The sequence below is a fragment of the Columba livia genome, unplaced genomic scaffold (genome assembly GCF_036013475.1).
Source record: "Columba livia isolate bColLiv1 breed racing homer unplaced genomic scaffold, bColLiv1.pat.W.v2 Scaffold_135, whole genome shotgun sequence".
NCBI classification, from domain to species: Eukaryota; Metazoa; Chordata; class Aves; order Columbiformes; family Columbidae; genus Columba; species Columba livia.
In genome coordinates this window covers 145,898-163,513 of record NW_027043031.1, presented here as the reverse complement: position 1 = coordinate 163,513, position 17,616 = coordinate 145,898, and the positions used below count along the sequence as shown (strand labels likewise).

General features: G+C 51.5%; 1 protein-coding gene across 1 annotated transcript; it reads left to right on the top strand.

Annotated features, from left to right (window-relative positions):
- The first annotated feature begins 15,517 nt into the window (after positions 1–15,517).
- Positions 15,518–16,740, top strand: LOC135577720 (olfactory receptor 14J1-like). The gene has a single exon (XM_065047839.1). It carries the CDS (start codon positions 15,518–15,520, stop codon positions 16,526–16,528), a length of 1,011 nt encoding a protein of 336 aa, XP_064903911.1. The 3' UTR covers positions 16,529–16,740.
- The last annotated feature ends 876 nt before the right edge of the window (positions 16,741–17,616 follow it).

Genomic DNA, 17,616 nt, shown 5'->3' with positions numbered 1-17,616 from the left:
GGGTTTGCAGATGGCAACGTAGCGGTCATACGACATGACTGTGAGGAGACAATACTCTGCTGTGATCAAGAAGACAAACAAAAAGAGCTGTGCCGCACATCCCAAGTATGAGATGGCCCTGGAATCCCAGAGGGAATTGGCCATGGATTTGGGGACAACGGTGGAGATGGAGCCCAGGTCGAGGAGGGCGAGGTTGAGCAGGAAGAAGTACATGGGGGTGTGGAGGTGCTGGTCCCAGGCTATGGTGGTGATGATGAGGCCGTTGCCCAGGAGGGCAGCCAGGTAGATGCCCAGGAAGAGCCAGAAGTGCAAGAGCTGCAGCTCCCGTGTGTCTGTGAACGGCAGGAGGAGGAACTGGGTGATGGAGCTGCTGTTGGACATTGGCTGCCTGTGGGCATGAGGACCTGTGCAAGGAGGAAAAGACAGTGACATGTTGTGGAAGACTTCTCTGAGAAAAATAAACATGCTGTTTCTCATGGAAAACCCCCTCCTTGATGGAGGGATGTTTCAGCTCATTCTCTCTTTCTACTAACTGAGAGAAATTGTTCATCCCAGTTTAAAATGCAGCTTGGGCATCTGGTTTCCATGAACAAACCTGTGAGGCAAGATCCACTGAACTGGTGTCAGAACAAAAACTGACCGACACTCCCACCCCAACCCCAGAGAGCAAGAGCACCAGCGACAGGTGGAGAAACAGGGAAGAACACTGCAGTGTTCCCGAGAAATAAAGCAAGGACAGAAAGGCAGACGGGCATGCTGTGGAACCTTCTCCTGACCCAGCTGTGCTGCTGCCACTCACATAGTGACACTGGAGAGCAAGTACTTTTAGCACCTTATTTGTGTACCCCGTTCCAGGAACCCTTCACCTGGAGGTCCAGCTGCTGAGGTGGAGACTCGTGACCTGGACCCCATGGCTTTGGGGCAGAGGGTCTGCTGGGGAGGAGAGGAGACCAGGGGTTGCACTGGGAAATGTGTCTGCACTGCAGGGGATTGCAGGGGGGTTCCTAAATCCCATCCCTGGCATATCTGGTAGGAGCTCCTTCTCCCTGCCCATGTCTGTGCTGCCTGCAGCTGTGTGTCTGTCCCTGGTCTGCTCCCTGTCAGTGTCACAGACCCCGTCCCACCCGCTGTGTGCTCAGCTCTGTCCTGCTCGCACCTCCTGGCACTGCCCAGGGGCAGCTCTGTGTGTGCAGGGGCTCAGGAGCAGCTCAGACCAGTCCTAACGAAAACTGGGGTCTCAGTGTCTTCTCCAAAGAGAGAAATAAATCCCCATCTCCCACTGCACACCCAGACGAGCAAGAGTGGAAAACTGAAAGCACAGACTCCTTCCCTTGCAGCTGTTCCTGTCTCGATGTTGTTGTTCAGAAGGCCCCTCTGCCATGTCTGTGGGGGGATCTGGATCTCTGAGCAGCCCTGACCCACACAGCCCCCTTCAACCCCACAAGCTCCCTGCCTGCCCTGCCGGGGGTCGCTCCTTCCACCCACAGCTGCTGCCATGGGATCTCCCGGGCAGGCTGAGCACTGACCCTGGCAGGCGGCAGAGTCCCTGCCCGGCACAGCCCTGGGGTGCAGGGACCCTGCTCTGCAGGACAGCCCTGGGCACCCCTGGGTGCTCCCCCTGCAATCACCCTCAGCAGAAGCTGCCATCATGCCCTGTCCCTCTGACAGTGTAGCAGGGAAGCGCTGGTCTGGACCATGTTCTTGTCCTCTGCATGAGAAATACTGTGAGAGAGACCTGACAGATCCTGTAAATTGTGGGATGTATCATCTTTAGGAGATCCCTCCAGGAAATGCAGCTGCATTGTCCTACAGCCAGAGACTTACCGTGTTAGAACTGTGAAGATTTGTCACTCAATGAGCCCTCAGCAACCAACCCCCTACATTGCCTTTAACCTCTCTGTGCCTGGCTCCTGTGCCCTCGGTGCTGCAGGCAGAGCCCTCAGCCCTGCTGCGTGTGCAGAGGAGCTGCTCCTGGGCAGAGCTGTCTCTCTGCAGCGCTGCCGCTGCCATGAGCTCCCTGTGTCCCAGGAGCCCAGCCCAGCTCAGCAGCACAGGAGCAGCCCTTGATGTCCCTTTCTCTGACCCCTCTGGGCTCCTCCAGGTGTCCCTGGGGCTCCAGGGGCACATCCTTTGAAACAACCTGAAGTAATCAGTGATGTTGATTCTCTCTCCTCTGGAGAGACACATCATTGTGTTCTTCGTATTAAACAATGAATTAATATGAGAATCAACTTTTCTTGTCCCATCATCAGACATGACACCAGGAAGATTACAGCAAAGGATCTAATTCCTCCAAGCTAGGGGAGGAATATCTTCAGCTGAATGAGTTCAGGCATTTTATTCTTGTTTTACACTCCTATGTCTAGAGAGACATTCATCAGTCTTTGGCCATGTCATGTCTGTGCTCTGATTCAAAGCCTTTGCACACATGGGCTCTTGGACACTTGGTACCAGGTTTCTTGTGGCAGGTCAGAGCTGGGCTGGTGCCACAGCTGGGGTGGCTCAGCCCAGATGTGAGGCAATGTCCTCAGCCAGGGACCTGACTGGGGGAGCTGGAGCTGTCAGTGCTGCAGACAGAGCTGTGACACGGATGGAATGAACTGCCAGGCAGGGTGGCAGGAGTGAGTTCATCTGGTCTCCAAGGACAGCAGCCTCCAAGCACAGCAACAGTCCAGATCAGAACTCAGTCTAGACCTGGAAGGTAATTCGAAGGCCCCATAATGAGCTGTTCCTACTGCAGGAACAGTTAAAGGAAAAACAAAGACACTGTGTGGACACTGATGAATTTAATAAGAGGTGAGAATCCCTATGTCCTCTTGTTCTCCCTCTTCACCAGCAAGGTCTCTGAAATTTCTGTGGCTGGAGTCAGAACAACCAGCAGTGGATGTGGATCAAGTCAGGGGTCACTGGAACTAACACAATCCTCTCCAGTCTATGGGACAGCAGGGGCAGCATCGCAGGAGCTGGGACATCAGGACGATGTCACAGTGAGGCCACTCTCCACCATCTTGGGAAGCCCATGGAGACTGGGGGGACTCCCTGACCACTGGCAGCTCTCACACAGTGTGTGCACTTTTCAAAATGGCCAGTGGGTGAGCAGGGGAACTAAGGGCTGTGCCCCAGAGCATGTCCACTGGGACCCCATTTCTGGGTGTCTGGAAGAGAAGGTGACGGGGTTTGCCCAGGGCAGGTTGTGCCTGTCCATCCTCTTTGCTTTCTGTGAGGAAAGGACAGGGTGGTGGATGTGGCCAGAGCAGTGATGGTCTGTTACCTGGAAGTCAGCAAGGCATTCGGTGTCATGCCCCACAATATTCTTGTGTTCAAAGTAGGATATTCTGGTCTGTGTCAGTGTGTAAGTAGATGGGTAAAAACCAATCTGGATGGTTGGGCTTGGAAAGGTGCTGTAGAAAGGGAGAAACTTTCCAGTCCTGAGGACAGTCAAGCACTGGAAGCTGTTTCCCAGGAGTGCGCACCCACTCTGTCCCAGAAAGTGACCAAGACGTGTTTGGATAAAGCCCTGAGCAATCTGGTCTGACCCTGCTGTGAGCAGGAGGTTGGTTAAGACACCACCCGAGGTCCCTTTGAGCCTGAATGACGCTGTCCTTTCATCCTGTCATGTTTTCAATTTAGAGAAAGCTCTCAGGTTCTCTCTGAGCACGGGAATAATTAGCATGAGGTGCAGGGCTGCTTTACAAGTACCTCTAAACAGCTATGACAGCAACTTTGGCATCCCTTTTGTTTTGCCCCAACCCAGGGTCTTCTTTTTTGGTATGCTAATACCCTTCCAGAAAGAACTGCTCATCTTGTTAACCCTTTCAGAGCAGGTTGTTCAAGAGGTGTGAGTATCCGTGTACAGAGTCTGCACATCAGTCAGGCATCAAAGCCACCATTACAGAAATGGAGACGAGGCTCTTGACCAGCTCTTTGAAGCCAGGAATCAGTGTGACATGTCTGCTGAGATGCTATTGAACACCTAAACTTGAAGAGCAGAGCATGTGAGTCCTCATTGGGTATCCTGGCTTGTCTCCTGACCCATGTGGTGCTTCAGGCTGTGAAGAGAATCAAAACCAGCCATTGGACTGGGGTAGTTCCATTTTACACGTGTCACACAGGGCAGATGAAGGGAGCTCAGAACTCCAGACTCTGCTGCACGGTTGGGACTGCAGAGACTGGAAATGCAGGTGACAGTGTGTGTCAGTGCACACACATAAAGATTCTGGCCTCCTTTGGGCCTTTGCACTGACCTGGGATCTGTTCATTGGCCTTCTTTGTCTCAAAAAGAAACTATTCTCCTATGCAACCTCTATCACACCACGTAAGAAATAATTAAAAGGTAGAAAAATAATGAAAGAAGCACAATTTGGGAGTAATTCTGTCCAAGAGGTGTACTCTTTAAATGATTAAAACAAAAAACAAGTGAGAGAAAAAGCATGTTCTAAAAACTTATTCCAAGACACAACTGCTGAGGTGTAGTAGATGCTTGGAAAAGCAAGAATGACTGTTGGAAATGAAATTAAACAGCTTTAGTTCATCATGATCATCAGTGAGAATAAGGAGTTCCCTGTTACTGTTACTAGTGCCAGCACCACTGTTCACAAACATCTTCAGAGCATCTCCATTGTTCCTGGGCTCCAAAGCTCATCCTGCTCAGAGTTTGACAGGATTGCTGCAAACCCCTGTGACCCAAATCTCTACAACTGTCTCTGCTCAACAGCCTTTTACCCCAGGAAGGGGAAAACTGCCAATGCAGACACCAACCCAGTGCCCAACCTGCCTGGAGAGCCAGGACAGTTGTGCCACACAACAGCCGCCTCTGAGGGAAGCTGGAGGTGATGGAGCTGAAATGGTTTCAACCCAAATCATAGAATCATAGAATCATTTAGGCTGGAAAAGACCCTTAAGAACATGAAGTCTAACCATAAGTCAAACATCGCCAAGACCACCACTAAACCATGTCCCAAAGTGCCACATCTCCACGTCTTTTAAACACGTCCAGCAATGGAAGCTCCAATCCTGAGCTGGCAGGACACCACTGGCTGCAGTTGGACATAAGATACTGGTCATGGCTGTGAGTTCAGCCCTCGCTGGCAGAATGTCTCACACCCTCACTGAGGAGGGCAGGGGGCTGGGAGAGGGGAGCACGTTTCAGTTTCCAGATCCCAGCAGAGCCCAAACCATCCTGCCCTTGAACTATGGATCCCATTACCTGAGATGTAAAGCTGGTTGGGCTTCTGTGGGTAATCATGTTCAAAGGCATGAATAATCCTTCAAGTGATTGTGAAATTTGTCTAGGAATGTCAGTTGTATATGCTTCTATTGACATATCTATAAAATAGTACTCTGCATCTGTGGTAGCCTTTCTGGCAATGACAATTGAATAGGTATTTGCACTATAAGGCTCCATACCTCATCCACAAGCACACATCTAAGTGGTTCAGATGACGGGTGGTCTGGCAAACGTCACCCTTTGTGTCCCCAGGTGATGGACACTGCTCATGTGCCTCTGCAGAGAGTGGCAGGAGCTGGATCCCCTTCTCGGGACAGACTCCTTCCAGGAGAGACACAGACACAGGGGGAACTCATCAGGGCTTTACGGCATTTCACTGGGCATCAGTTTGACATATTGGGTGCTGTCCTGTGACTGCCCTTTCTGCACAAATGATCATACAAACACAACCATTTAGTAAGACGTGGCCATAAAGGGCTGTTATGGACAAGAAAGCTCACCATGAACTCTGGGGAGAGTGATGAAGTTTATAATAAGCACCAGGATGAACCAAGAAGCTCAAGGCCTCTTCTGAAGAGCGGGAGGCCTGAGCAGCCGTGATTGGCCATTGTAGGTGTGGGAGAGGGTCAGGGCATGTCAGGGAGAAGCAATGAGATGGCTGATGGCTTCAGTGAACCCTTCCCGCCATGTCTGAGCCCAGAAATGGAAAGCAGTTGATGTCTGCAGGTGGAGGAGGAACAGGAGGAAGATTTTCCTGGGAATACGGAAGGAAGAAAGGCCTCTCTTGGGCTAATCATGTATGGCAGTGCCATTTGCATGCTGTGGGCATGGCTGTGCCTGGGAGATGGGGAACGGCTGCTGCTGGGGTGGCTGTGCTCAGTCATGGCCCATGAGCTGACCCTGCTCTGCTCCTCTCTTACACTGCCCACACTTGGATGGTCCTCAGGAATCATCCATGAACCTGGTGGATCCATGAACCTCCTGGAGTGATGGGTACGGATCCAAACAGAGGATTCAAGCAAGTGTGGGACTGGGACATTGAGGTGATTGATGACCATTGCCAGGTGTATGAAAGAAGCTGGATGAGTTGTGAGTTGGGTTGCAAACTGGCTTAAGGAGAGAAGCTAGAGAGTGGTAGTCAATGGTGTGGAGTCTAGTTGGAGGCCTCAGGGGTCAGTACTGGGGCCAATATTATTCAGTATATTCATTGACGATTTAGATGAGGGAATAGATTGTACTATCAGCAAGTTTGCTGATGACACCAAGCTGGGAGGAGTGGCTGACACGCCAGAAGGCTGTGCTGCCATCCAGAGACCTGGACAGGCTGGAGAGTTGGGTGGGGAATAACCTAATGAAATTTAACAACGGAAAGTATAGAGTCCTGCATCTGGGCAGGAACAACCCCAGGTTCCAGTATAGGCTGGGAAATTACATATTAGAGAGCAGTGTAGGGGAAAGGGACCTGGGGGTCCTGGTGGACAACAGGATGACCATGAGCCAGCACTGGGCCCTTGTGGCCCGGAAGCCAATGGCATCCTGGGGTGTATTACAAGGGGGGTGGTCAGTAGATCGAGAGAGGTTCTCCTTCCCCTCTACTCCACCCTGGTGAGACCACATCTGGAATACTGTGCCCAGTTGTGGCCCCTCAGTTCCAGAAGGACAGGGAACTGCTGGAGAGGGTCCAGCGTAGGGCAACGAAGATGATTAAGGGAGTGGAGCATCTCCCTTATGAAGAAAGGCTGAGGGAGCTGGGTCTCTTTAGTTTGGAGAAGAGGAGACCAAGGTGGGACCTCATTAATGTTTATAAATATATAAAGGGTGAGTGCCATGAGGATGGAGCCAGGCTCTTCTCGGTGGCCAACAATGATAGGACAAGGGGTAATGGGATCAAGTTGGAACACAAGAGGTTCCACTTAAGTTTGAGAAAAAACTCCTTCTCAGTAAGGGTGACAGAGCACTGAACAGGCTGCCCAGGGGGGTTGTGGAGTCTCCTTCTCTGGAGACATTCAAAACCCGCCTGGACATGCTCCTGTGCGACCTCACCTGGGCGTTCCTCCTCCAGCAGAGGGATCGGACTTGATGATCTTTTGAGGTCGCTTCCAATCCCAAACATACTGTGATACTGTGTGATTTGCTCACAGGCATTTCCAACTCCACAGAAAACCAGAGACTTGCAGTTAAAGCAACAGGACTTGACATAAATACCACCCCAAAACACAAAACACTCACAATGACCACAGGAAAAGCCTTGAAAAACACTTGAGAAAAATCTACCAGGTCCCAGGGCTCAGCCATTCTGGTGATGAACAAGCATCAAGGGCTGACATGGCACCAGAGCCACCTCCACATGGCCCTCACCACCTGGAACCAGTGTCTCCAAGTCTTTCCTTCAGCAGCCTCCAGGGACAGGGACCTGCACTGGTTGTTTCCTTCACAGCTGTGTCAGTGATGGCCCTTCATGGGGTCCAAACACCCTCAGAAACTTGGGGTTTGCTTCTGCCTTTCATTTCATTAGAAGTTTGTTCATTCTCTCAGTAGATGCAGTTCAGGATCATGGCACCAGAGGGCTCATTAACATCTAAAATGCTCTTACAAGCCAAGGTTCTGTGCATCATTATCCTAAAGGCTTCAAGTCTGGTGTGGATGATTAGGGAGATTTCAGGAATAGCCAAACAGAGACCATTTGCATAATAAATAGCAATAAAGCCAAATTTCTTCTATTTCCTTCCCTGCTCGCTCTTCCCTCCGTTTCCAGAACAGGTGGTATCAGCAGACTCCAGTTCATATCAATATGGAGTGTCTCCTGATAAAGACTGAATATGCCAGAAAAGTGGGTGCCTAAATCACCACTTGAATGAGGAGATAGTCCAGAACAGCTCAAGAGGAGTCACACTCCTCTGGATCAAAGGTGGGTGTCCCTGGCAATCTCAGGTGCCACAGCACAGCGATACTTGTGTTCAGGAGCTGGTCAAGTGACCCATCTCCTGTTCTGTAACGGTGTCTGAGTTTGCTCAGGTCACCCCTGACTTGAGCCCCATCCACTGCTGGGTGTTCTCCAGACTCCTGCCTTCAGGAACAAAGTCCCAGGAGACCTTGCTGGTGAAGATGGAGGCAAAGAAGCCATGAAGAACCTCAGTCCCATCTGATTCTACTCTTATGAAGTTCAGCAGCAGGCCCACGTTCACCCTGTATATTCTCTTACTGCAAGTTAAGCTGGCACTGGCACCAGGTGTTTGTGTCCCTGGAGCTGAAGACATTTGTGTCCTAAATCCATCCCCAGTTCTGGAGAACTCTTTCCTTTCCAAAGAAAAGAAACTCCCCTACAAAGACATTAAAATGAATAAATAAATAAATAAATAGATAGATAGATAGATAAATAAATAAGTAAGTAAGTAAATCAGTAAATAAATAATAAGTAAATAAATAAATAAGTAAATAAATATGTTAATAAGTATGTCAATAAGTAAGTAAATAAGTAAATAAATACATAAATACATAAATACATACATGAATAAATAGAAAGAAAGAAAGAAAGAAGGAAAGAAAGAAAAAGAAAGAAAGAAAGAAAGAAAGACACCTTCCTTTGCTTTGGATCTTTGTCTTCAGTTCTTCTTATTTTAATATCCATTGACATTAACTGACATCTGATGGGCCTGCAGGCATGAAGCCAAGATCATGTTGTGTCTTGCACAGCGCCCCATGCCCTCTGAACCTTCCCTGCCCAGGACTCCTCACACGTTGCCCAGAGCGAGTCACACTGAGGGGTTGGCTGGTTCACTGGCTGAGATGTTGGTTTAGATGGTCACCTACAGCACAGGTGGATCCTGCCCCATCATCGCCTGCTCTGCTCCAGTTAGAAACAGAGCCCAACATCACAATGGGATCATGAGAGAACTGAGGTTGAAGGGACCTCAGGAGTCTGCAGTCCAACCTGTCACCAACTGGTCACACCAAGGTGTTCAAGCCTTGATTCAATCAGAGCTTTAGCAGGACTAGAGAAGTGATCATCCCTTTGTACTGGGCACTGGTGAGGCTGCACCTTGAATCCTGGGGTCAGTTTCAGGCCCCTCATGGCAAGGAAGACATTGAGGTGCTGGAGAGAGTTCAGAGGAGGGTGACAAGGCTGGTGAAGGGTCTGGAGCACCAGTCTGACAAGGAGCGGTTGAGGGAGCTGGGGCTGTTCAGCCTTGAGAACAGGAGGCTGAGGAGAGACCTTATTACACTCTACAGCTGCCTGAAAGGAGGTTTTATCATGGAGGTTGTTGGTCTCTTGTCCCAAGTAGCAAGTGACAGGACAAGAGGAAATGGCCTCAAGTTGCACATGGAGAGGTTTAGATTGGATATGAGGAAAAAATTCTTCATGGAAGCCACCAGTGACTGAAATGCCAGAGAGGTTTTAGATCCAAATAATATTTCAGGGACACATACACAAAGGATACAACTGGAAACAGAATTTTCTTTTATTTTTTTATTTATATTTATATTTATTTTATTAAAATTACAAATGTTAATAGAAGAAGGAGAAGGAGGAGAGCTGGCTCCTGCTGCAAACTTGCCCTGGGAGAAAGAACCCGAGAAAGCCAGGGCACGAGTGGTGCCTTGGAGGGCAAGAGCAGTGGGCATGAACCGAGCCAAAAGGGCCCAGAGGAGCTCTGACAGGTGGTCATGCTCAATGCTGCAGAGGAAGGCAAAAAAACCCCGGGGACCAGGGCCAGTCTGCCCCGGGGGAAAATTCCTTCCTGACCCCAACACTGGCGATCGGCTGTTCCCTGAGCATTTGAGCAAGACCTGGCTCCTCGGCCCACAGGCTGGTCATGCCTCCCAGAAGACCACAGAATAACAGAAGGACAGAATGATAGGATGATGATGTCTTCTCTCTTCTCTTCTCTTCTCTTCTCTTCTCTTCTCTTCTCTTCTCTTCTCTTCTCTTCTCTTCTCTTCTCTTCTCCTATCTCCTCTCCTATCTCCTCTCCTCTCCTCTCCTCTCCTCTCCTCTCCTCTCCTCTCCTCTCCTCTCCTCTCCTCTCCTCTCCTCTCCTCTCCTCTCCTCTCCTCTCCTCTCCTCTCCTCCTTTCTTCACCTCTTCCCTCTCCCTCTTCTCTCTCCTTCTTCTCCTTCTCCCTCCTTTCACTACCAGTACATGCTGAGGAAATTGCTGACAAACACTTGTAACCTTGCCCAGATTAGCCATTCGCTCCATCACCTTGTGCAAAGGACGCATGTACCTTCTGGTGGCGGGGAGAGCACTGGGCCCCCTTAAACCACTCTGCATTCCACTTCCTACAGCTGCTGACCCTAGCTCCCCACTCCATCAGGACGGTGAGCTCTGCAGTGCTCCTCAAGAAGGCATTCCCTTCATTTTGCTACTGCTATCCAGCTGAAAAGGATGTTCATCCATCAGATGAACCTGGAAGGTTGCCCTGCTGGGAGATGGCCTTGCAGCGGAGAAACTCCAGCTGCCTCGTCCAGCTCTTCCTCCTTCAGCCCCTGTCAAGGGATTCCACTGGCTCCTCAAGGACTTCCTCTCCGATGTCTTCAGGCTGCCTCCAGGCCAGCTCTGGCAGCAGACACGGGACGCTGCTCCCTTTTATACTGCCCCGGGGCATTGTGACATCAGCATTGCCCCGTGGTCGCATTGTGACATGGAGGTGACATGGGCCCCCAGTGTCCCACCCCACCCACTGCCCATGCACCCAGCACTCCTTGGAGGAAGGACTTCGGGGTGCTGCTGGCCCCGAGGCTGTCCTTGTGCCCAGGAGGCCCAGGGCGCTGTCCCTGCTCTTGGTGGTCACGCACTGGGCATGGCTGAAACCACCTGGGTGGTGGGATGAAGGCTGGTCTGGCAAACATCACCCTTTGTGTCCCCAGGTGATGGACACTGCTCATGTGCCTCTGCAGAGAGTGGCAGGAGCTGGATCCCCTTCTCGGGACAGACTCCTTCCAGGAGAGACACAGACACAGGGGGAACTCATCAGGGCTTTACGGCATTTCACTGGGCATCAGTTTTGACATATTGGGTGCTGTCCTGTGACTGCCCTTTCTGCACAAATTATCATAAAAACACAACCAGTTAAAGCAACAGCACTCGACATAAAACCCACCCCCAAACAGAAAACACCCACACTGACCACAGGAAAAGCCTTGAAAAACATTTGAGAAAAATCTACCAGGTCCCAGGGGTCAGGGCTCAGCCATTCTGGTGATGAACAAGCATCAAGGGCTGACATGGCACCAGAGCCACCTCCACATGGCCCTCACCACCTGGAACCAGTGTCTCCAAGTCTTTCCTTCAGCAGCCTCCAGGGACAGGGACCTGCACTGGTTGTTTCCTTCACAGCTGTGTCAGTGATGGCCCTTCATGGGGTCCAAACACCCTCAGAAACTTGGGGTTTGCTTCTGCCTTTCACTTCATTAGAGGTTTGTTCATTGTTCCAGTAGCTGCAGTTCAGGATCATGGCAGCAGAGGGCTCATTAACATCTAAAATGCTCTTACAAGCCAAGGCTCTGTGCATCATTTTCCTAAAGGCTTCAAGTCTGGTGTGGATGATTAGGGGGATTTCAGGAATAGCCAAACAGAGAGCATTTGCATAATAAATAGCAATAAAGCCAAATTTCTTCTATTCCCTTCCCTGCTCGCCCTTCCCTCCCTTTCCAGAACAGGTGGCATCAGCAGCCTCCGGTTCACACTGATGTGGAGTGTCACTTAGTAGAGACTGAATATGTCAGAAAAGTGTGTAACTAAATCACCATGTGAGTGAGGAGACAGGCCAGGACACCTCAAGAGGAGTCACACTCCTCTGGACCAAGAGGTGGGTGTTCCTGGCAGTCTCAGGTGCCACAGCACAGCGATACTTGTGTTCAGGAGCTGGTCAAGTGACCCATCTCCTGTTCTGTAACGGTGTCTGAGTTTGCTCGGGTCACCCCTGACTTGAGCCCCATCCACTGCTGGGTGTTCTCCAGACTCCTGCCTTCAGGAACAAAGTCCAGGAGACCTTGCTGGTGAAGATGGAGGCAAAGAAGCCATGAAGAACCTCAGTCCCGTCTGATTCTACTCTTATGAAGTTCAGCAGCAGGCCCACGTTCACCCTGTATATTCTCTTACTGCAAGTGAAGCTCTGTCAGCTCATCTTGCTGCCCTTCCCGTGCAGGTATCAAGTCCAGGGCAGCTTTGGCATCATCCCCACATCCATGGACAAGGTTTTTCAATTCCTCCTTTGCAGCTTCCCCTGCTCCCACCTCCCGTGTGCGGCCTTTTGCCCTGGAGCTCCATCAGTTCAGAGGAGCAGCCTCACAAGATAAATGCTTCTGTTCATGGGTACTTGGAGAGATCATTCTTGTGCTTGGAGCAGGATGTCCTGTAAGGATTATCAGATTTCCTGAGCTCCTTCACCCTTCAGATCTACTTCCATGTCACCACTTTGCCCACCATCCCCCAGTATGTCAAAGTCTCCTCTGGAGCCCACCAGCCTGTGCTCTGCTGCTGGCCTTCCTCCCTCCCCTCTGGTGCCTGGGACCCCACTGTGTCCTGGTCACAACAGCCAAGGTGGACACTGATGTTCACATCCCTCACCAGCTCTTCCTTGTTTCCCAGTTCCAGATCCAGTTGAGCATCACTCTCATTGGCCCACAATGCAGACACGTTAAGCAGTTGGCCCAAGATCCTTTGGACTGATGGCACCTGCCACTTTGCCAGGCCAGTTAATGTCAGAGCAATTACAGTTCCCCATAGGAACCTGCTCATTGACTGGTGACTTCCTCCTTGAGTTGCTGACAGAAGATCTTGTCCATTTCTTCTACATGATCATGTAGTTTGTAACACCCAACACATTGTCACTCTCTGTTGGGTTTACATGACAAACTCTTGGAACTGGGGGTAGGTGTGGGTGTGCTACAGCTGTCACCTCTCTGAGAAGACAACAGGAGTTTGACCAATGTCAGACAGAGCCGATTTCAGTTGCTCCAAGATGGACCCACTCCTTGCCAAACCTGAGCCACTCAGTGATGCTGGCAGGACCTCTGGGATATTGTATTTGAGAAAGGGTAAAAAACGCTGCACAACAGCAGGTGGGAGAGAGGAGGGAGGAAATGGGAGAGAAAAGCACTGCAGACACCAAGGTCATATCCCATAGGACCCAAGCAGGTCCCTCAGCAGGCCAAATCCTGCTCTCCTGAAATCCTGCTCTTGGCCTTGTTCTCATCTCCCAGGAGCCCCAGCTCCACTTTCCATCCATGACTGTTCCATCCTGACCAACTCTTTCTGGTTTGTAAGTGTGAAGTCCCACAGGGCACCTCACCCCACTGACTCCTCAGTCACCCGTGTCAGGAAATGTTGTCAACGAGCTCCAAACCCGCCTTGTCCCCAGGCAGGAACCTGGGAGGTGTGGGACCATAGTCCTGCCCTTGGCCTTGCACAGCCCCACATCACACTGTCCCAGGAAGGGCCCTGGGCAACGTGGGAGGGACGTGATCTGACTCCCTAGGGTTGGGGGTCAGGGCTTAGTCCTTTGGTTAATGAAACACATCCAGGTTTACGCAGCATCAGAGAGACCTTTACTTTGCTTTTCTTGACTTGTCATCACTGCCTCCAGTTTTCTGCTCTAACCAAACTCTGGGGTCAGTTTTTCAGTTGTGTCCCTCAGTGGGACCCATTAATATTACAGGAAACTTTGGAGTTTCCATCTGACTTGGACTTCCTGAGAAGTTTCTTCAGCTTCTCCTCAGGGTCTGAGGTCCATGGACTCAGCACCAAACCCACCAGAGGGGTCATTAAAGCGCCTTGGGCTGCTCCTGTGCTGCTGAGCTGGGCTGGGCTCCTGGGACACAGGGAGCTCATGGCAGCGGCAGCGCTGCAGAGAGACAGCTCTGCCCAGGAGCAGCTCCTCTGCACACGCAGCAGGGCTGAGGGCTCTGCCTGGGGATCTCGGGAGACGAGCAAGGCAGAGAGAGATTAAAGGTGGTCAGGACTGGGAGGATGACTGAGAGCTCCCTGGAGGAGAAACCTTTGCAGCCCTTGCCATGGTAAGTCTCCGGGTGCAGGGCAGTGCAGCTGTAGCTCCTGGAGGCATCTCCTGAAACTGGCACAGGCACAGCTTGTGGGGTCTGTAAGGACGGGGCTCTTGTCAGGCCATGTTGAACAGCTGTGAAGCCGGGTGAGCACCCAGGGGTGCCCAGGGCTGTCCTGCAGAGCAGGGTCCCTGCACCCCAGGGCTGTGCCGGGCAGGGACTCTGCCGCCTGCCAGGGTCAGCGCTCAGCCTGCCCGGGAGATCCCATGGCAGCAGCTGTGGGGGGAAGGAGCGACCCCCGGCAGGGCAGGCAGGGAGCTTGTGGGGTTGAAGGGGGCTGTGTGGGTCAGGGCTGCTCAGAGCTCCAGATTCCCCCACAGACATGGCAGAGGGTCCTTCTGAACAACGACATCAACACAGAAACAGCTGCAAGGGAAGGAGTCTGTGCTTTCAGTTTTCCGCTCTTGCTCGTCTGGGTGTGCAGTGGGAGATGGGGATTTATTTCTCTCTTTGGAGAAGACACTGAGACCGCAGTTCTCGTTAGGACTGGTCTGAGCTGCTCCTGAGCCCCTGCACACACAGAGCTGCCCCTGGGCAGTGCCAGGAGGTGTGAGCAGGACAGAGCTGAGCACACAGCGGGTGGGACGGGGTCTGTGACACTGACAGGGAGCAGACCAGGGACAGACACACAGCTGCAGGCAGCACAGACATGGGCAGGGAGAGTTAACTGCTACCAGAAATGCTGGGGATGGGATTTAGGAACCTCTCTCATATGCTCTCGGTTGCAGACACATTTCCCAGTGCAGCTCCTGGTCTCCTCTCCTCCCCAGCAGACCCTCTGCCCCAAAGCCATGGGGTCCAGGTCACGAGTCTCCACCTCAGCAGCTGGACCTCCAGGTGAAGGGTTCCTGGAACGTGGTACTCAAAAACGGTGCTAAAAGTACTTGCTCTCCAGTGTCACTATGTGAGTGGCACCAGCACAGCCGGGTCAGGAGAAGGTTCCACAGCATGCCCATCTGCCTTTCTGTCCTTGCTTCATTTTCTGGTAGCACTGCAGTGTCCTTCCCTGTTTCTCCACCTGTCCCTGGTGCTCTTGCTCTCTGGGGTTGGGGTGCAAGTGTCAGTCTCTTCTTGTTCTGGCATCAACTCAGGGGGTTTTGCCCCAGAGGTGTGTTCATGAAAACCAGATGCCCAAGCTGCATTTTAAACTGTGATGAACTGTTTTTTCTCAGCTGGTAGAAAGAGAGAATGAGTGGAAACATCCCTCCATCAGGGAGGGCATTTTCCATGAGAAACAGCATGTTTATTTTCCTCAGAGAAGTCTCCCCTAACCTGTCACTGCCTTTTCCTCCTTGCACAGGTCCTCATGCCTACAGGCAGCAAATGTCCAACAGCAGCTCCATCACCCAGTTCCTCCTCCTGCCGTTCACAGACACACGGGAGCTGCAGCTCTTGCACTTCTGGCTCTTCCTGGGCATCTACCTGGCTGCCCTCCTGGGCAACGGCCTCATCATCACCACCATAGCCTGGGACCAGCACCTCCACACCCCCATGTACTTCTTCCTGCTCAACCTCGCCCTTCTGGACCTGGGCTGCATCTCCACCATTGTCCCCAAATCCATGGCCAACTCTCTGTGGGATTCCAGGGTCATTTCCTATGCAGGATGTGCTGCCCAGGTCTTCTCTTTTTGTTTCTTGCTTGGTTCAGAGTATTTTCTCCTCACAGTCATGTCCTATGACTGCTACGTTGCCATCTGCAAACCCCTGCACTACGGGACCCTCCTGGGCAGCAGAGCTTGTGTCCACATGGCAGCAGCTGCCTGGGCCACTGGGTTTCTCAATGCTCTGCTGCACACGGCCAATACATTTTCACTGCCCCTGTGCAAGGGCAATGCCCTGGGCCAGTTCTTCTGTGAAATCCCCCAGATCCTCAAGCTCTCCTGCTCACACTCCTACCTCAGGGAACTTGGGCTTATTGTGTTTAGTGCCTGTTTAATTTTCATGTGTTTTGTTTTCATCATCCTGTCCTATGTGCAGATCTTGAGGGCCGTGCTGAGGATCCCCTCTGAGCAGGGACGGCACAAAGCCTTTTCCACCTGCCTCCCTCACCTGGCCGTGCTCTCCCTGTTTGTCAGCACTGCCATGTTTGCCCACCTGAAGCCCCCCTCCATCTCCTCCCCATCCCTGGACCTGGTGGTTTCACTTCTGTACTCAGTGGTGCCTCCAGCAGTGAACCCCCTCATCTACAGCATGAGGAACCAGGAGCTCAAGGATGCTCTGTGGAAACTCATATCCTAGTGTTATCTAAAGCAAGAAACTGCCCATCTCATTCTACATAGGCATTTTAATGTTACTAATTACAGGTCCAGCCTCTCATCTGGATTTTTTGATTTTATTAGTTTTTTTTCTTATTGTGATAATGTTGTCATCCCCTTTCTAATTCACTGTTGGCTTTTCTTTTATAACTGTTGGCTGTGTAAATGAGAAGCCGTGCTCTCCTTGTCTCTAAACAAAATAAAAGGCTCTTTAGTGACTTGTTTATCACTATATTCTTCCTGCAAGCCCTTTTTAGAGCTCGAGGGATGGTTCCTGTGTTCATGAGAGGAGGGGAAAAGAGTCCATCCTGGCAGCCCTGCCAGGGAGCAGCAGCGCTTGTTCTTCCAGAGCTGTTCTGGTTCCACTCCCACACTCTCCTTCTCATCCCTGGTGTTGGTGCAAGGCCTGAGTGCTCTGGCAGCTTGGTCACCGTCCTGCTGTGTGTCAGTGCTGTGGGCGCAGGCAGGGACAGGCAATGGGCACTGCTGTGACAGAGCTGGCCTCACAACAGCCTTTCCAGATAGAAACGTGATCTCCTATGGGAAGGGCCTGAAATTTAGTTCTTCTCACAAAGATTCTCTCAAGAACATGCCCAAGAAAGTGACCCACAGATGAAACCCCAGTGTACAGCTGAACAGTGTGTGTGTGCAGGGCTGGCACACAGCAGTGTCCTCTCACAGCCAGGCTCCTGCCAGAGACCTGCAGGACCAGCAGAGCAGGGGCTGGGCTGTGCCCCTGTGCACTGGACACCCCATCAAATCTGCCCCAATCATCATGGACTAATCCCTCACAGCCTTCATTTCCCGCCTGGACCTCTCTCCCCAGTTCAGAGAGGTTCTTTGTCCTTACCTGAAAAGACACTGAATGAGTAGGTCAGAAGTCCATGTTTGCATTGTACAGATGAGATGTGAGCGTGAACATCATGTATGTGAGGTGAGATGAACCGAAGTGAGCGCCAGTGCTGTCAGATATTCAGGGGTGCCATTTTGCACCTGGGACACGTCAACCCTGTCTGTACATACAGACTGGGAGATGAGATGCTGCAGAGCAGCTCTGCAGAGAGGGATCTG

What these genes read in the sequence shown, in the direction of transcription:
- LOC135577720 (XM_065047839.1), top strand. Translation starts at nt 15,518, where the DNA reads ATGAGAAACAGCATGTTTATTTTCCTCAGAGAAGTCTCCCCTAACCTG.